Genomic DNA, 21317 nt, shown 5'->3' on the forward strand with positions numbered 1-21317 from the left:
TATCGAGTATTTTAGCTAAATTAAATTGGGAAAAAATTGTTCTTCAAGTTTTTAAAACATTTAAAATGATAAATAAATTATTGGTAAATAGAGAAATAACGATTGTTCAATTATAGTGCCCTTTTGTTTATCTTAGTAGAGAAAAATGTCGATACATTACAGGAAAACAATCAGAAAACGATCCTACCGAAACCTTCGACAAATATTTGTTCTGTTACTTCTCTCACGAGGGAATTTTCTATAGAAAGCAATAAATAAATTGTATGTAAATTCTTAAATATCAATAGTAATATTGAATAAAGCCAAAAAAAAAGTAATTATCAAGAGATATAATTTTATAAATAATAAAATAAAAAAATTATTTTAATTACCAACCAATACCAAATGTCTATTTTGTTTAAAAACATTGAAAGAAACGTTCTTTATAAAAAAAAATGCAAACAGTGTAAGTTAGTATTTATCAGATATTTAATTAATATTAAATAAAAAATTTTCTAAAATAAAAGTTACTTTGTAATGAAAATAATAACCAATTCATTAACAATACATAGAAGTTTTCAATTATTATCGTCATTTTATTGAAAAAAAATTGAAATACTTTGAAATAAAATTATGAATTGCGTACAATGAGTGAGCAGGTAATAACAAAATGAAATGCTAATCACATAAAAGTCATTACAGAATGCTGTTTTGGTGGCCAAACGAGAAAATTGATTGATATGTTAATGATTTGAATAAGTACCTTAATAACAATTTATTTGCCAATTTGGTCTGGTAATCAGCTGATGCTTGTAAAAAAATAGAATGAGTAAAAGCAATTAAATGCCAATCCTATAAATCCCATCAGAGTTGTATTGAATAAATAATTAAAAAAATATCATGAGATCTATCTACGCTACTTGACTATTCGCAGAATAAAAATTTCTTTGATATACAAGTGGGTTTTGAAATTTTAATTCATTGAAAATATAATAAAAATCTCGATACAGAAATCTTTTGAGAATAAATCTTCAAAATGGAATTTTTTTTGTACACTTCAGGAGCGATATTCCCATCAATATCAATTTTTTTAGTGAGAATATACATTTTTGATTTCATTTATTACTTAATAAGTTTATTAATTATTTTTTATTCCCAAAAAAAAATATTAATTATCCTTAATTACTGATTTAATTTAAACATATTTGCCAAGAGATTAAAAAAAAAAAAAATGATCATAACATTTATCTGACAGAGTAATTCCATTTTGTCCTACATATTTATCTAAAAATTTTCTCACAAAATAAAATAAATAAATTATCCGTAAATAATTCATGAATGTTCATAACGCAGTAACGTCAAGTAAATCAAACGAAAAAAAAAAAAAGAAGTTTGGCGATTAAACTTTTTCATTTGCATACTGTCTGGGAAAATAAGGAAGCAGAAAAAGAGAAGTCGAAATAAATATGCGCAAATTCTCGTGGGATCGAAAAAAGTACGACACGCGTCGAGTCATGGTACTCACGCTGTCTTAGACATAACAGAGAAATGCGGCAGCGTGGCGAATAGCAAGCGATTGTAACCTTATAACGTCAGTTGCGCCCTGCATTGGGGGTTGCGCAGGTGCCGGCGTCATCCTCCAGAAGAAGAGCTCGTCGAAGGGCAAGGGGTGATCATCGGATAGTTAGTTGGAAGTAGTAGTGGTGGTGGTTGGTGCGGGCGATGCGACGACGACCGGGCGTCGACCGGTAGTCGAATTCACTGCCTCGCTCGAGCAACTTACACCACATTGCTCGAGTTATTTCATCCACGTTTCAGTTACTTTTTTTGTTGCACTCTATTTCACTACTCATAAATAAACATTTTCGTCTTTTGCATCCAATGCAAATGGACACCGGACAACTTTTTTTTCACTTCCTCTCGTGATCACGTGGACTTTGGAGATTTATTATTCTGTTTATTTATAATGTGTTGTTATTTACTTACAATACTTTGATGTGCAAATATCAACAAATTAAAACAAACATCAGCGGAATGTTGAATTCAATTAAATTAACATACTGGAATTCCAATGAGGTATAATCATTCATTCTTTTTTTTATCAATTTTCATCGTTTACTAAAGTATGAAAATTTTTTTTTTTCCTTTCTATTTGCGGTGGCTGCTTTTATTTAATCATTTTTATCCAATAGCATTTCAATGAAAAGCGTCAGCAACCTCGTGGCCTTAGTAAGACACGCGGCTGTTTGTGTACATTGTAGGAATTTCATATATGCCGAATAATTTGAGTTAAATTTTTATGGCATAAAAAAATTGTAATTATAGACAAAGGATTTATAATACCTTTGATCGTTTCCGCGTTAAATAATCAGATGAAGCCTTTGATCTTGTTTGTAATATGTTCTCCTCCATGCACGTAGCCACAATTCATCGTGAAAATAGCTATATCTAGTGTGGGATGAAGCCAATATATTTATAGTATGTATCATATAAAGTGCATGATTACAGTGTTGTAGCTTATTATAACACGATATGCACTCTCTCATTTTTTTTTCACTACGTCGAATTTGGTCAATTTATATACCTTGGACAATAGGCAGTGTACATTTTTTTCGGATCAAATTCATGAGGGAAGATGATGTGTATTCATAACAGCATAAATTTGACAAATATTCATTGACACTGGAATTAAAATTGCTAGAGGTCTAAATAAGATTCATACATTTTTATGTTTGTCAAAATGGTGAAAATATTAAATAAAAAGTGGAATTCATAAATAATACTTTAATAAAAAATTTTATTATTATTTTATAAAATAATTAATTTTATATTATGTTCTATGTGTTTTTTAAATTCTCGTATAATTATTTTATACAACCAAAATTATGATATTTAGTTTACTTTGATGAAAATACTCATTAAAAAATAATCAAAAATGCAATGTTAAAATAATTAAATAATGTAATTTAATTAATATGAATTATTTATTTAATTAAAAAAAGAAAACGCGAAAATGTGTATAGTGTATTTTTATAATTAAATAAATTATTAATCAACTATTATGGTCATTTTATCAATAATAATTCTTTATTAGTTATGGAGTGAAAATGAAAGAAGAGCTGAGATTAAAAAATAAAAAAGTAATAGTTATTACTTAATTATATTAAGTATATTAATAATATTAAAAAATATATTTATTATTAAAAAGAATTAGAAGGTATTTGTTGGAATAATAATGATATTGAAACATTTTGTAATTTGGTATCATAAAATAATTCAAACAGCAGCAATAAATGACCGTCTTCGACTGAAAGTGCATATGAAAGAGTGAAATATGTAAATGTATTCGTGTAATAAACTTTTTAATGTACAAGAGGATCAAACGGAAAGTGACACGATCTTCAGACACTTTTATAAGTTTGCAGAAGAATACAAAAGCCGCAGTGAGTGAAGAAGAGGTTGGAAGTTAGGCAGAAAAAGAGACGCGGTCAATCCTTTACGATCGTTTTATTTTCCTCCGGAAGCTCGCGAAGTCGACGCGAATCTTTGAATATAAACGGAACGACGACGACGATGTTTTGCAATTCATAGACCATGGGAGTGAGGGAAGGAAGTCGTAATCTCACACGCCTTAGAGCATCGTCTTGCCGAAGACTTTGAACTATACGATCTACAACACACACTTGCCATGAATACTCTTTCACATTTATTCTCTCCTCTCGACACCAACTTCACTTGAGCACGTGTCGTATCATAAAATCATGGTCGGTATCAACACTAAAAATCATTATGACTTGCATAACACTACGTCGCTTAAGTGTATTCCATGTCTTCCATTCTACCCTAATACTTTTCTTCCATCATACAAAGACATACCAAGGAACAGACGTTGGGGCGTGGAAATAACATCTCACGAGAAAGACAAGAGTCAAACGAGGGTAGTTAGTTTGGACTCCACTTCAACTTGAGGACTACACAACTCTCACCTCATCATTCCCTCGTTACCCACGTGCATAAGAAAACTTCTCTCTTTTTTTATTCGTGCTTTTTTACTTATTCTCTTCTGCTTGACATTTACTGCAGCCATTAGTGACTTTTATTATAATTATTAACATTACTGCACTGATTTTATGATACGACTTTGTTAATTTAGAGAAATTAGTTCACATAAATCAGTCGGAAAATAAAAAATTTCCAAGTTAACTATGCGGATCATTTATAAAAAAATTTTATTTTTATTAATAGCTTGGACATGATGGGTTGTACGATTTTTTTTAATGGATATTATTGGATTTTGAGAATTATTTTGAATTTTAAACAATTTTTCTGATTATTCTACCAAAATATTCCTGGTGGAATCAACAATGCATTCTATTTGGAATTAATTCAAAAGTTCATTTGATAAAAAATAAATAAAAGTATTCGTTGAACTTGGTAACCTGATGAATCGTTTAAACAAACAACATACATTAAAAAATAAAATTTTTTAATTACATTTATTGCATTTAATTTTTTTAATAAACACAAAAAAAAATATTTATATAAACATACTTTGTTTGAGAAATTTTAGATATCTTGATTGACATAATTTTTATAATAAATAAATAAAAATAGAGAATGAGAAAAATTTAAATATCTGATTTTATTGTTTTATAATTTTCGATGGAACAAAAAATACTGATTTTTCCATTAAAAAATAGTAAATGGAACAACTCAATAATTAATATGAGATAACTTTGAAAGAATACTCATTAAAAAAATTTTTATTGCATTTACATCGTAGTTAAAAAGTTGAATTATTTTACGAGTAATTCGATAAGGCTATTTATTAGATTTGTAAGGCCACTAAATGTACTTTGAAGACGCATTATATTGCACCCTCCTCATTCGCTTATGTATATACACTAGTGCAAGAGTTAATTAATTCTTGAAATCGAGGCACCGTGACTTGGCGAAACGATACTGTAGAGCAATTCACTTAGCTTACTTGAGAATTTCTCGAGATGTTCTGTTGAACTAAACTAAACAATGCAAAGGAGAAATGCCTGTACATTGTTCATCTGGATTATGTTTTACTGCTATAATACTTGAAAATGCCGAAAGATAAACGTGCAGAGTCTGATGTAAACTAGGCTATTCTACTGTTAATGTTGGTTCTTCAAAACGAGTCTGGTCTAGTGCACACTATAAGTTCGGTTCTCTATTTTATTCCTTCACGAGGGTTTGAAGAGTCTTTAGGGAATACCTAGTGTCCTTCTGAAATAAGCTTATTCTGATCACAAAGTCAAACAAACATTTTTATACCTTCCTTTTTATTCTCTTTTCTTTTTTCTTTATTACTATTTTTTTATTTCCTTATTTTTCATCTTGATTTTTCTGATAAAATGTGTTTGATCAACTTGTCTTTTATGCTCTTTCATCGTACTCTTCGTCATAAAGTAAAATCAGTTGGAAGGTTGTACGGAGAAAATGACATCTCTAACGTATAAACGTAATTGTGAACTCGATGATGACAGATGATTCGTTGGGGAAGTTATTTGATTGAATATACGTTCCAGTAGTTCCTGAACAATCTCCCGGAGGGTATAAAACGTATTTGCACTCGAGATTTTGACAAGATTACTTTTTAAAAATTATACTATCCATTTTTCTTCTCTCTCTCTCTTCATTTTAAATTTACCTCTTTAATTTATCATCGAAACTAAATCATCTTCATCTTCAATAAATCCACTTTAACTTTTACTCAACTTCATGGAAATGAGTCGAATTAGATAGGAAAATTAATTCAACTATCTTTATTGGGAAAAAATATTTTTTTAAAGCTAAAGTATTGATAGAAAGTTTGATTGAGATCATTGGAATTATTTGAAGATTAAATTGAAAACAAATCTATAGATTATTTCATCTCTTTGAGTCCGAATATAGAGAAAAAAATGAATCAAGGAAATACAAATTGGACCTGGAAATTTGAAATATCTTTGATCTCAAATATCATTCTGTAGATTAATTTTAAGCAAAAAAAGATTTTTCAAAAAATCTTGTTCAAAAAAAAATAAAGAAAATAATGATGGCAGTGTAGAAACTTTTGTATGAATTTGCCTTCAAGGATGTTTCCACTTGTACTGAAAATTTTTTGAAATAAAATTTATGAACTTTTACACAAAAATTTTATTTTAATGAAAAAGTTTTTGAAAATTATTTTCAAAAAATATAAGTTGATAAACGAATCACATTTATCATGATTTTTAAAAAACTTCATACAAAACTAAATTATTCAAAAATAAAAACTGAAATATCTAAAAAAAAAAAAAGGTAATTCACATTTGCAACATGCAAAAAAAAAAATTATACAAAAAATTCATGTAACGATGGGAAACATTTTATACATTAGTAGAAGAAAAATCTAGCAACTATTCAAAGAATTTAATCGCACTTAATGCGAATAATTATTTTAAATCTCCAAAATAAAATGACGAAAAAAATTCATTTACTCATAATTCTTTTCATTTCACTGTAAATTACGTCCATGCTATGGACTATGTACGTCGAACACTTACTTATTAAAAAAAAAAAAAAAATCAACCTTGGATAGTAGCACATCCATTTAAATGTTATTTGTGAATTTATGAAGCATAATAAGTCCTATCCAAAGCACCGAGAATTTTTTGAGTATACCATGTTACCTGTAATCAGTGCAACACCTTTCATTCCTAGCATCAGCACCCAATCCTCTTTCTCATCTTGAAGTCTCTTGCAACACCTGCTAGCGCGTAATCCCTTCAAACAAAAGCCCGTCCTTTCCACTAATTTAATAGAGCCCGTAATTTCGTTGTCACGTTAACGAGCGCTTGGAATTGATTGCAATTAGGAACGAATGGTGTGACACTATGCAGAGGTACAAGTATACTCTACTTGAGCGTCACCCATGAATCTATTGCTTAAACTTCTGTACAGAACTCACGAAGAAAATTGAAAGAACTTCCTGGGGAAAATAAAGCGAAAAATAATCTATTTTGCTCTTAATTAGATCTGCTATTTTATTCATTCCTGTTATCACTAAATATTCTTGTACATACAACTGAAATATTTATTAATATCTAGAAACCAAAAAAATATGAATGTTTTTTTAAAATAAATATTAGTGAAAACGGAAATAGAGAAAGAAAAGTGCAATTAGCAGAAAACTATTCTTTGATAATCGTTTTAAGGAGGAAAAAAAAAATACTGAAGGAAATTTTTCTGTCGATTATGAGTTTTATTAAACGTTAATGAATGGCGTGATGGAGTAAGAGAAAATAATTTATAATTGAAAGGTAGAGTAGAGATTGATTGGTAAGAAGAATTTTGGAAGGAAAATTAAGTATTTACTGATTATGAAGGATTCAAAGAGAACTAGTTAAACTGGAATTAGTCATGATTTCAAGAAAGGTGTATACTAAGTAGCGTAAAAGCTGAATGAATATTTAATCAGAAAATTGGTATCATTAAAAAAACATACTATCATCATGTTACCTATGAATGGAAGACTATAGACAATCGATTTGGTTTAGTTGAACGTACTTTGATGAAATATTACTTGTAGCCAAGTTGATACTGATAGCTTCATAATTAATTACTGTCAACATCTGTTGAAGATATGAATTTCATATTCTTGACAAGGAAATAGTAAATATTGATATTAAGCTTAATATTACTTAGTAGAAGACATAAATTAAGAAATTATCTAGTTTTATTAAATGCAAAAATTTATTCAGAGATTTTTCACTTTTGTTAGCTAAATATAAAATGTCCTTACTTTTTATTATTAAATAGAATAAAATCATCATAATTAGTATTTATATTTCATTTCATGCTCATTTCCATTTCTATATAGAATAAAATTACTCACTTGAGTAAATTAAAAAAAATTTTCTGTTTCAAGTGAATAATAGCATGGTAGAAGAAAGATACTTAAACTATCTTATACATTTTTGATTACTTTTATTCAGTATCATTCTAATCCTCAAAAATATTTCTCCATTTTATTTTCATTTTTAGCAATTAAATGAAGTAATAAATTAATTAGAATTACTAAAAGAACTTCTTTATGAAGAATTAAGAAGGATATTATTTATAAAAGTTTTGCTTTTAGTGGAAATATATTTTAAAAAATCAGCTTTAAATTTATTGACAATAATTTATGCACACGATATCAATAAAATCCTTTTTCAAAAGATATCACGCGCCAATAATTTGTGATACTCAGGCAGTGGAACAAAATTTCACTTCTAACTGCTATCAAATTTATGCTCATTAATCTACTACAAATGACAGGAACTTAAACGTAGTGTTAGCATAATTCAATCTGTCACTTTCAACCTGTTTTCCAAACAATATTAAATTCAAACTTGCCAAAAAATATCCAGCACAATATTCTATTTATTCTTAGAAACTTCAGAGTTCCATAAAAGTCTCATTTACGTCATGGATAGCCAAGTTCAATCGACCTAATTATAATGTAAGGTAAAATAATTTATGTGGACCAAAGAGTCGAAGTTAAAGCTTGTGGTGTGTTAACCAAAAGGCGGCAATGGACCAAGCATTTGAGAAAATCGACTATAATAATAATTGTATATAGTGTACAGAGGGTTAGATTCTGTATAGTAGACACAGAATACAGGATATACAATAGCGTCAACTGTAGCATGACCCTGCGCATGTAATAAACCGCCCAGTAACACTCTATGGCATGGGAAATACCCATGTAGTCTACGAATAGTATGCATGAAGTGTTTACCTATACAACAATACTGACGCAGTGTCGGAAAGTCACGAGCTTCTAGTACAGGAACTACCATAACATCTCCAACATCAGACGGTGATTGATAAGACATGTGAAACGACACTGTTTCCTTTGCTTGTTGTGCTGAGATATAAGAGAGGAAATATGTCGAGGATGGAATATTTCTTGTGCTTCTTAACTCTTTAGAAACCTTACGTATACACCAGGGATTCTTTTAATAGATGGCAAAGCAGTCATTCACACTTGAGCTTCAGGTTTTGCTGATTGGAAGAGTGTAAATCCTCCGGACCAACCGGCGAGAGTTGTAAGCACCCGGTACCACCATCACTGCTAGAATCGATACCTTCGGGTCAAAGCTCAAGTCTCTAGATAATCCTGCGGAATAGAACGGCTTCAAAAGACTCACGAAGAAATGAGAAATGCACGTAAAAAGCCAGTTGGACTTTAGAAGCTGACTCAAAGAGTACCAATGAGCTTATAGCTAACTTTTGAATACTCATTGAAAGAGTTGAATGTTCTACCAAAAGCTAATTGCAATGTTTTTGACAATGCTTGGTTTTGATGCTCGCTGTTTTGAATATTCATTATAATAAGCAAAAGAACAATAGAAATTATAGGAAGTTTTGATGATGAATTGGTTGAATAGAATATCAAGAATAACATTGTTATGGTTTCAAGCTAGAAAAGAAGTAAATGAAAAAAAAAAAATAAATTAAAATGTCATTTTATCATAATAGTTGTATCAATATTGATCAAACCATAGAAATATTTGAAAGAGAAATATCAATGTAGTTCTCAATCTCAATATGTAGTTTTATTGCTTCACTATAAAGTTGCTAGCTAACTTAGAACTTCTACTATCAGACAGGTAGATGTATTGTTGGTGGCTATTTAAGGGTTTGAATGATGAAAATTAGTGTGCTACTTGAAGAAAATTATTATTATGAGCAGAAGAAAATTTTGTAACTCATTAAAAATGTAATTTTATGAAGAAAACTTCCTTCCTACTAATTGGAAACACTTTCCTTTAAATAAATAATTTCTATCCTTTCAGATACAAGTTTACTCTAATTTTTATAATTTAGCCATCTCTTGGGTGGCGTTCATCTATCGGTATACTTATCTTCAAGTGGCCATGAATGGCACATCTACTCTGCTCGTTAACGACACTTGAGAATTTTCATAGCATTCTTTTTATTCATGAATCTTCATTATTTTATACTTCTTCTACCTCTTTTTTCACCATTCAAAGAATATACTTAACATCATCAATCTTTTAACATGAAATTAATAAACACAGACATGAAAGAAAAATGATTAAAAATGTTAACCAAAGTTGATAGATTTTTCCGCCAGATTTATTTATTTTATATACTTTCATATTTTATGAGGCAAAAAATATAGATGTTCGTATCTAAAGGAATTTCTTTGATACTTTTTTTCAGAGCAGTAAAATCCATTGAGCAAGATTAAAGTTCTAGTCTGATATTCTCTACCTTCCTCCCCAATCGTCTGGTCGTAAACCTGAAACGATTATCGCTAACGTACGAGTAGAGAAGAAGTGAAGAGGAAGCACGTACTTGTACATATATATATACATACCAACAGACTGATTCTATATACATACAGATATATAACAAAATGAAAAGAGGAAGGAATAGAAGTGGTGGAGAAGAAGGAGGACGAAAATTGTCTTAAACGAGCTGAGAAACGTCCTACATCTTCTAGCAACTAGACGGATTATAAAGTCTTTCTACACCTGTATCACCTGCCAAGAAGCCAACATCACTAAAGACATCTCGTACTTCGAGATAATAACTTACAGAGACCGTGACTTGCATCCAAGTACGTATTTCACATTTACTTCAAATTATTCTAACTATTAATAAGCATAAGTAAACTTATCTATTTACCTGGTTCAGCATTTTGATAATTAAAAATAAATATTCTAGCTGGAACAATTTATTTACAGACAAATAATTAAATAAATAATTAAAAATAAATAGAAGAAACAACTTCTAAGACTTGAGGTTAAATTATTCTACTTTTGGTGAATTTATGCTAATAAAAATTCATAACTTGACCAACGTTTATCTAGATTTGAATGAGAAACTCAAGTCCTTTATAATGAAATAATGGAGGATGGATAAATAGTTGAACAATAAAAATCTGATCATTTAAATGAGGGTCTTGATACTGAATTTGTTCTACATTCAGAGCTTCTGAACCAACACATTAGTTGAAATGAATAATTTACTTTAAGTTAAACTGCAGCTTGAAGCTTTAGTTTTAGAAAAAAATAACTATAAATTTTATAAATAATAAAGATTTAAAACAATATTTTGACAGAGCTATAGAAGAATAAATATTCCATTTATGTTGCATTTAAAGCCTTTCGAATGAACTAGAGTGCGAAATTTCATTTTAGTAACTCCAACAAACATACAAAAATATTTAAATAAATGATGACTGGAAACTAGATAGGTAACTAGAACAATCAACAAAGACTTCTGTATTGACATTGTCTCATTTGCAGATTTTTTTAAGTAAATGTATTCTTTAAAATGAATAATTCAATCTCTGATGAGCTTGATATTAATGAAAAATCTTCTTTGTAATATTAAGAAATTTAATACTGATCAAAATTATAATAAAAATAATGGAAACTTGAACATCTGATTCAATAGAATTATGGAAAACTTGATGGTAATAAGATCTACCCTTGGGATTTTTTAAACAAATATTGGAATTACAATGAATAGCTAGATGTATAACTATCAGGTTATTGATCAGGAACTTTAATTCTTAGCAAAAAAAAATTGCTTAAAAATGAAGTAGGTAATTTAAGAGAATCATGAGGGAGTTGATTTCAAATAGGTTTACCCTCATCCTTTTAAATAAATGCTTGCTAAAAAATGTATAGTTTAATCTAAGGAGACCTGATATTGACCAAGAACCCTAGACGTTGATAATAAGATGATAAGAAATTGAATAAATGATAAGGATGATAATAAAAATGATTAAAAATTAAACAGGAATGCTACGAAGAAGAAAAGGAGACATTTGTTCGTGATGTCTTGCTACAACTGCTGTGGTTGCTGCTACGAGCAAGAAGACGATATAATCAACCAATCAGGCATTACAAGTGGGTACAATCGTACAAGTGGAAGTAGCAGTTATATTTACAGTGGTAACAACCAAAGTGGAGGCAAAGGTCTTGGAATTGCATCAGGGATTTCAGCATTCTTATCTCTCGTCATCGTTTCCGTGGCCATTGGAACAGGCGAGTGGCTTTTCACCGAAGAAAGGCTACCAAAAGGCTTCTCTGTGAACGCCTCTGCAGAGCCGGACAGTAAGGTGACTTACAGTGGACTTTGGAGGGTGTGCGTCGCCACAAGTGAGTTACTTTCTTGCTACTCCCTGTGGCGCTTTTATCTTGAAATAAGCGTCAGCTTCTTTGTAATTTTCAACATCTTGATCTTTTTTTTTCAGTCTAGAATTTTTTAAACATATAGAAGAAAATTAGGTTACTTTTTGCAAATGATTTTAGCAGCTAAAAGACTTGCTATAGAAAGCTCTACTTATTTTAATTAAATTTCTCTTAAAGCATTCGTTTTGTTTTATTTTTTTCATTGCAAAGAGACTTATTATGAAGGGAATGTTTTTTCATTTGAAGACTCTGTTTGTAATACGGATATACTTCTTGACAATGTTTGAATAGTTATGTTAAAATTAGCATACTCTGAGTGGATCAAGGTTTTAGTATGACAAATAATTTGAAATTCTTGATGATAACAGAATATCTAAAGTAAATAAAAGGATTCAGCTGATAATATCGAATTCTTTTAACGTAATATTTGGATTGGGTAAGACGTATTTGATTAATGAATATTGATGAGATTGGGTAAACTTGGGATAAACACAGGAATTAAAGTTTAAGTTTGGGAATAGGAAATTGGTTCGATACAAAAAGCAACATGTTAAGATCAATGAGTCAGTCTGATAAGAAAACAATTCTAGTAGAATTACAATGGAATTACGAGTGTCGTAATGGATTTAAAAATCAAATAATAGTTTTAATAAAAGATTGTTCTGTTATTTTATTATGATTATATCTTTCATAGAAATTCAATTGAATTTACTTTTCACATTTTTCATATTTTTAAAGCAAATAATTTTTGATTATTTAATTAACGAATTTTAGTTAAAATTCTTTCTTTAAAAGCAACACTCTACTATTTTGATAACGTTAATTTTATAAAAACTTACAAAAAAACTATAAGTGTTTAATTTCAAAATAATGAATGAATTTGATTAATAAATTTTTCAAGCAAAGAAAAAAATATTTGAACCTGTTATTTTTTATTTTTTTAACTGAATAAAAGTATTGTTTGAAAAGTTAAAAGAATGATGAAAATAACTGAAAAGGCAATTTAAAAAATAGTACAAATATTTTTTGTCAATTAAAAATTATTGCTGAAAAGCAAAAAAATGTGATTTTCAAATTGCCGATAAATTTGTAACCACTGAATCGATAGTGAAAGCATTTAGTTGGCGTAATATTAGTGGAGTGTTCGCGGGTTCCGACAGCCCTCATGTCTGTAGGGAAAAGTTGTGAGGGAGGAGTAACAGAGAAAGAGGTCAAATAAAGCGAGAGCAAAAGTGAGGGAATGAGAAAGAGAGAAGTGAGGAGAGAGTGCGATGTGAGGGGAAATGAGGAAATGACTCGTTACTCGGCGTACCGGAAACCACCCTTCTTCTCTTTCCGTTTTGCTCGTACTCGGCAAAAGGAAACGTAGCTCCAGTGAGGAAGAGAGAAAAGAGCATCTCAGACCACTAGGGAGATCGAGAAATCTCGAATTAAAAAATTCTAGTAGTCACAGATAATCGGATTCCACTTCAACGCTTTAATCGAAAAACCTGAAGGCAAAGCATACTAAAATATTTATTTACACTTTACTCTAGAGTACATTTGCTCTATCGTAACCTCATGCAGTCGATTGAATTTCCTTCTCCTTTTTTTCTCACCCTCTTCTCAAAGAAATAAAAATTTCCCAAACATGTTTTCTCAAGTAAATTCCAAGTCATCTTATTATAAATCTTGACTTATATAGGATCTATAAGATCCCTAAGTCTAGACGTGAATCCTCCATTCTTCTTTGAGTTATTCTTGCACTCTATTATATCTGTATATACACTACTGCAATGCATCGAGAAACGTCGAGGTCAAATGTCTTTACGTATGCATATAAATAGGTACGTGACGCGAGTGGTGTTCAATTCTCGATTATTGGAGGAAGGTAATACCCCTGGCTTCCGGCCCGGAAATGAGTATCCTACTCTTACCAACCTCATTTCTCTACGCTTTGCCTATAGTATGCTTTAGATGTACACACAAATGAGCCATTTTTTACCTTGTGCTCTTCTATATTTATAAATAAAAAATTTCAATAAACAAACTTCAGCTTATTTATTTTCCTAGGGTAAATCATTTCATACATTCATCAGGAATGTTGGAAAAATATTTACCAACATCTAGGATGTTTTAATTAACAGTTAATTAATTGTCATGATGATTTACATATTATTTTTCAAGAGAAATGGAAAACTTGAAATGAATCACTTAGGTGAAAGAGATGTTGCTAAAATAAATTAATCTACTTTTTATCTGATTTTTGTGATAATTTTCAATGCCTTTTTTTTTGATGGATTAATAATTTTCAAACTAGCTTGAGAAGAAAAAAAATAAATAATAGCAAAAAAGAGTATCCAATAGCTTTAAAGTCGTGAATGCTTTTAATTTTATTTTTTCCCATCATCGTAAATATAATTCAATATCAGTCGGATGCAGAAAACTGGTTTTAAAATATATTTGGAAGTAGCAACGAAAATTGTATTGAATCTCACTCACTAAAATGAATTCGTTTAACAGATAGAGATAAAAATCTTTTTTTTTTTTTTCCTTTTATGTACTCTTATGCAGAGATATAGTGAAAAAATAATCACTTTAGTTGGAAAAAAAATTTTATTAATCATTTTACTGTGTATTTGATTAACTTGAAAGAACCACTAATCTCAAGCTTTTTAAAAATGTTTTGGAATTGAGAATTTAATCAAAATATTCTGATGAATGTATGCAAATTTTTGACATTTTTTCAGTGATGACTTATTTTCATTCAAACATTTTATCACATTTCACTTCTGTTTGAAGTTGCGTTTGTGATTTTGTTTTTCAAAATCAATATCAAAGGTTATCTCTCAAAATGTACACTGGTTTTTTTTAATATTTATAATAAACCAACAATTACGTGCATTGTTTCTTTTACCAAGAGTGATTTTATGAGTTATTTTTGATGAAAATATTGTGTGTTATTTTAGAAAGAAGATAAATTGACCAAGAACAAATGTTAAAAATTAACATAGTTTTTATTCTTGTAACAACAAGTTCTAACTCATTTTGAACACTTATATAACACTTGAACAAATAATTTTAATCACGTTAGCTGTCATGTAGGTACCAACCTTTCCACATGAGTAGTTAATCCAAGGGCGAATGAAATATAAATCACAAAATGGAAATTGAAATCAATTGTTAGTACTGACAAATGATAAAAATTCTTTATAAATATTTTTCAGTACTTATTCATTAATATTCCATTTTTGTTCAAAGAAATTCATATTGAAAACTCTAGCTTTTAATCTAACTTGAAAAAACTCTTGCTGTAAAGCAAAAAAAGTTGAAACTATTTCAATAAAAGTATCATCATATTAAGTTATTCAGAGAATAATTTTATTTAGACATCAATAAAAAAAAATTAAGTTGATTAAAGTTATGATTTCTTTGTTTAGCAAATAAAAAGAAACAATTGATAAATTTTTGTGTATCAACAGCTTACTATTTTCCATATGATCGACGAATGATGATAATATTTCTCCTAAAAGTTGTTCCTATTCAGATCACGCACATAGAGCACGTTGCATCTCATCTGCATTGAAACAAGCATAATTCCCAGACGTGCTAGGTTGTAACGAGAGGGTTGGAAGGATTGTTCTCAGAGCATTTTGTGGAGCATAATACAGATGTATATACCCCGAGTGGTCTAATAACATTTTTCTATCTTCCACATATCCAGTATACGCATATGCAGAGAAAAATATTTTCCTCGTATTCCTTTTTTTTTTCGTTATTTCATAATTTTATGAAGTCAGTCTAGTTTATTGCCATGACGTTGGTGTAAACTTTGCGCTTCCGTCTACTGAAACTTTAATTCCCTAGTGCTGGAGTTGTGCGTCCTATCTATGAGATGTACTGGGAAAAAATTTTGTAATATCTATTTTTGTTGAACGCGACTTCATCCTATTTAAACCCATCAAAAATCCTTTGGGACAAAGGAAAATATATAAAAGGTAAGGTGAATATGTAAAGGTATGCATTGCTATATGACACTGGATACTACATCTGAACAGTTCATCAGTTAACTCATTAATCCTACATGTTCAATAGATATCAAAGGTAGTTGAAAAGCTCTCATTGACTTGAATAAATAAACTCTTCACTCAATATATAATATCGCTTTTGTATATGAACCACGACGTAGTCCACAATTCTCATGATGTCAGTCCAAAATCCACCTGGCTCGAGGGCATAAATCTCACTGAAGAATAGCTCGTTCCATTCTCCATAACTGAAGTACATCTCTCAGTAAATTTTATATTAAAAAAAATTCCCAACATGAAATGAAAAGTTTATTTAATAATAATTAACGTTCTTTCGTAATTTACTGTTATTTTCTTTCAATTTATTTTTGTGCAATACTATTTTTTATTTCTTTTACTTTTTTGTACTTTCTATTTCAAATATTATTCTATGATACAAATTTACTCGACTTTTCTACAGTTTATTTTAAATTTTCAGGATCTCATATGCAGTACGAGTGCTCAAGTATCGACTATTTTCCTAACGAGGAATACAGTCCCGATCCTAGTGACTCTACAATGGCTATACCATGTAGGTTTTCATTTTGTAACGAATGAATAATAAAAATTCACTTCAATAGTAAGTTCAATAATGGTTGGATAACACTTATTCAATTTAACAATCGCATTATATGCTTATGAAACTAAAGTTTGTCTGACTTGAATTTTTTTTTTCACTTGATGTTACTAATTTTTCTTCATTGATCATAATAAATATAAAATTCAACCAAGAAATTTTATTTTAACTTAAGACGCATTTTATTACTACCAATTAACGTGCTAAATTGCTATTGAATTACAGAAAATTTCAGGAGAAGTAAAGTTGATAATTGCTCAGCATTTGATTTTTAATTAATTGAAAAAAATATTTAAAATATTAAGTTATCTTAAGTAGATTATGAAAAAATAAGCTTTTGAATGTAATAAAATGATACCTGTGAAATTACGTAAAGAAAATTTTCCTAGACATAGCAATAAATTCAAAAGAGCAAAAAACTTAATAATACTTGGATGAAATTTTATATTAGCTTTTCAAATGACTCTCTTATACTTTACCTTATTTGATAATATTTTAGATGCTGTCACAAAGTCAGCCATGTTCTTCTTCGTCGCAACGTTGCTACTAGTAGTTGCAGAAGTTTGTTACTTTGCTGCCCACGTATCTCGTCCTCGACACCAGCTGTGCGTTTTCGTCGCCGGCGTGGTCTTCACTGTCTGCGGTAAGCTCGCATGTTTCAAGCTTTCCAAAAGCCATATACATGATAAAATAAAAAAAAAATCGACTGAGTTTACGTGTAATATATAACTCAATATCAATTTCCATCATAGCTTCAGAGCACATACAATTGGCTTTCATATTTCAATGTCCACAAACCCTTAAATAAATACCTAGAAATTTAGAGGGAAATCATTTTATGTCCTCCAGCATTTCTATATGTATTTTCATTACAATATATGTGATAATGCAAATATTGACTGTTTCCAAACTTTATAGGGTTAGATATAGACTGGTATTCAGTTTTTTTCTAAAGTTTTTTTTTCTCTATGCTACCAATTAGTGCCAAGCTTTTAAGCAACCTAAAAAATTACAAAAAAAAACCAATAAAAATTATATAAAAACTTTGAAGTAAAAAAAATGATGAAGTCAAACTACATATTTCTTTTTCATGTTTTTGGACAACTTAAAGTTGCAGAAGAAAAAGAAAAATAAAATTGATGAAACATGTATTGTTAAATAAAGTTGAACAAAATGTTTCATGATAATGTTAATACAGAGAACATAATTTCAAGTTTCTAATTGAAGTTAATTTTGATGATACAGGTCTGCTGATGCTAGTAGGAATGATTATGTATATATCGGTATTCAAGTCAGAAGTAGGAAGCAAACTGAGATCCAGGTCTTCCTTTCAGGTCAGTTAATTACATCTTAGGTGAGATCGATAAGCTTGCGAGTAATAAAAAGAAATATGAGAAATGATCGTGCTTGGTTTTAATTCAAAAAAAAGTGGAGTATGGGAAATATTTGTGTGAGAGAGCAAAAAAAAATATATATATATAATACAGTTGGAATTGAGTTTGATAACTAAAGAGACAACTGTCATTGCTTGGTGCAACGACTTTAGTTTGCTCTTTTTTCATTCGATTGTCCTGAATGAAAGTTTTATCTTCAATTCCCAGGGTCCACCATTTACCTACAGATATGGCTTCTCCTTTCTATTATATGTCAGCGGATTTATCACAACTGAGGTAGCCGGTACTTCCGCGATATTTCTCTACATATCTTGGCATCAGAGAGACATCGGAAGACGTGACATCAGACGAAAGAACTGTGAGGTAAAGTTTTTATTATTTTTTTTATTTATTTATCTTGAATCATTTCTTTAAATGAAGTTTCTTCAAAAAAAATTCTTATAACTTACGGAAAAGTTGAAGACTTTGAACAGGAAAACAATGATGAGAAAATTTATTTCTTTTCAACTTCTGTTTTTAATCGAAATTTTTTTTTTTTACTTGAAACAAATAAAAGAATTATCAAACGTTTTAGCTTCAAATAAAGCTTTTTATCAATGGATGAAAAAATTTTCTAATAAATGCCATGAGGAATCAAGTAGAGATTCATTAATGACTTCTTTTTAATAAATAAGTTCACATATGTGGAATATTTATTACTGAATGCATTGAGATGAATTGAAAGGTGGGTTATAAATTGGAATTTTAATTGAAAATTCCTTTAGAGAATTTATTACTTAGAAGTAAAAATTTTTTATTGATAAAAATCTTCCATTTCAGGAAATCAATAATTAACATGGCATCTTTGAAATAATTCAATGAATAGATATTAATTCGAAAAAAAAAATAAGCAAAATTACATCTTTTCAGAGTTTTACAAGCTTGGATAATTTCTATTAAGAGATAATTTTTTCACTAAATATAAGTGCACGTTTTGGAGTTTGGAAGTAAAAATATTTCTATCCAACAGTAAATTTGGAGTTCTTGTAAGTAATCTTGATACTTAAGAGGTGTCTTAGTAAACTAATTACTTACGACAATTCAAAATTCATGGTTGGAAAACAATATTTATACTTCTATTATTCCAAAAGTGTATTTATCCTGTTTAGTGCAAAAATGTCTCCTTGTACCAATTCTATATTTGCAAAAAACATTTAAAGTGATACATTGAACATTACTTTGAAAAAATAAAAAAAGATCAGTTTCATCCGAAGTACCTAGTAAAATAGAATGTTGCATAGAAAACAAGTATAAAATTTTTATTTTTCAATTCTACCAGCAACATCTGAACAGATATAGCTCATAATATTTTAGTTTAACGTGACATTCACTAATGGGTAAATGAAATAAATTATTCATTGCCTTTTCATGGACTTTAATTTCTCAAAATGTGTTAAATAACACATCTATTAGTGTTTAAAATGCTACTTGAAACTTTACGTTTAAAAATATATAAAAAGTTTGTGAAGTTATTTTTTAGTCATTTTCTAGAAATAAGTTTCTTTCTTTTTCATTAAGTAGTTTTTATCTTTTGTTTCAAAGGATGTATATCACCTGGGTAATCACGTCCACCAGTCAAACTTTCATCAAAGTCATCCTCCAGGTACTTTCCTCTGTGAGAGACATCAGAAGCGATACTTTTTCAGCAGAGATTCAGTAGATCAAGTGGATTTCGACGAATTTTTTCCACCACCACCAAGTCTCGATTACCACGAGTTCCCAAGACAATTTCCGCGTGACCTCACCACACAGACGGTAAGGAAACCATGATAATTATCTTAGAATAGAATTGCTCTCTTAACTTTTATTAAATTTTTTTTTCATATCTCCATCATGAATATTCATCCTAATCGGTCTTTTATCTTTGCTAAATCTCAAGTCTTATTTCTTAAGATTAATTCAACCTTGGAAATATTAATAATCATTTCATATTTTAAATAGAAACAATTTCGAAGTGAAATAGTCTTGTTAGAATTTTTAAAAAATTGAGAATAATTAAAATGCATGAAGAAAAATACTATTCAATGAATATTTCTATTATCAACAGATTAGCACAACTGCCGATGTACTAAATGATGAGTGTGGTTCAAATATTCAACATGAGTTTGTCACCTTCGATATGGAAACACCATTTCCACCAGCACCACCAGTTCGAGGTAGTGAATGGCCACTTGAACCCTTTAGACGTACTACTCCAGTCTGATATAGCGTCAGGTACATTATTTCCATTGCTTTCATTCAATTATTAAACTCACTATACTTCTATATATCTATTTACACTCTCCAATGTGTTTTTTATAATAAAAGATTTTTACTTTTTTTCATTTTATTATTTTCTCACTTGTTTCAATTCTTTTGTGATAGATACGCGAAGCTGGTGGAAAATCCTGCAAGCGATTCAAGTGACGAGGATTCTGGAGATGATGAAGGCAAAGTAGAAAAGAAAAAGAGGAAGAAAAAAATAAGGAAAGTCAAAGTTGAAGTACTGCCGTGTCACAAAGAAGATGAGACTCACTTAATTGTCTCCTCTTAAGTTTCTTTTGGAACTTGTTAGTTTCGATAATTACTGCCAATGAAAAAAAAAATTTAATATAAATAATAAATATCATAACCAATCCTAAAGACATTGATCAAAAGTATGATCAAGATACCTATTAATTACTGCCACTAATTGTGATTATTATCTTGTTTATGTTTTTTAAATGAACTGATAAGATATAAATATAAGTAGAGATTGACTTAATATACGTAGAACAATGACAAATTTGTACATAAATTTATTATTATTGTAATACGTATCGCATCTAGATTAGATACAATTAAATTTAAGACTTATTTGTTTACATACGATTTGATTATTTATTAGATTTTTTAAAAATTCGTAAAACGTATTTGTGATGATACTGAGAGAAGAATTTACTTCATAGAAAATTTATTAGACTTACTTAATTATTTATAAGAATGCTTTAAAAAAATATAATAATAATGTTTTATAAATAAATTCTTGAAGAATATTCCAATAAATTAACTAATTAATAAAAAAATAGACTTTGGGTTGATTTGTACTATA

General features: G+C 29.3%; 1 protein-coding gene across 1 annotated transcript; it reads left to right on the top strand.

Moving 5' to 3' along the window:
- The first annotated feature begins 1738 nt into the window (after positions 1-1738).
- On the top strand, positions 1739-20906 carry stg1 (stargazin-like protein). Its single transcript, XM_035079961.1, has 10 exons — positions 1739-2055; positions 10207-10606; positions 11797-12158; positions 16677-16769; positions 17314-17457; positions 18060-18148; positions 18416-18571; positions 19790-20002; positions 20295-20461; positions 20612-20906. Exons 3-9 carry the CDS (start codon positions 11834-11836, stop codon positions 20448-20450), a joined length of 1176 nt encoding a protein of 391 aa, XP_034935852.1. The 5' UTR covers positions 1739-2055; positions 10207-10606; positions 11797-11833; the 3' UTR covers positions 20451-20461; positions 20612-20906.
- Positions 20907-21317: the final 411 nt, after the last annotated feature.

Source organism: Chelonus insularis, unplaced genomic scaffold (assembly GCF_013357705.1).
Source record: "Chelonus insularis isolate UGA/USDA-ARS -01 unplaced genomic scaffold, ASM1335770v1 contig_261_pilon, whole genome shotgun sequence".
NCBI classification, from domain to species: Eukaryota; Metazoa; Arthropoda; class Insecta; order Hymenoptera; family Braconidae; genus Chelonus; species Chelonus insularis.

Excerpts from the sequence above, each read along its gene's own strand:
- stg1 (XM_035079961.1), top strand. The coding sequence starts at position 11,834 with ATGTCTTGCTACAACTGCTGTGGTTGCTGCTACGAGCAAGAAGACGAT. Across the intron at positions 16,770-17,313 it reads CTCTACAATGGCTATACCAT|ATGCTGTCACAAAGTCAGCC; the intron begins GTAGGTTTTCAT and ends ATAATATTTTAG. Across the intron at positions 18,149-18,415 it reads GATCCAGGTCTTCCTTTCAG|GGTCCACCATTTACCTACAG; the intron begins GTCAGTTAATTA and ends TTCAATTCCCAG.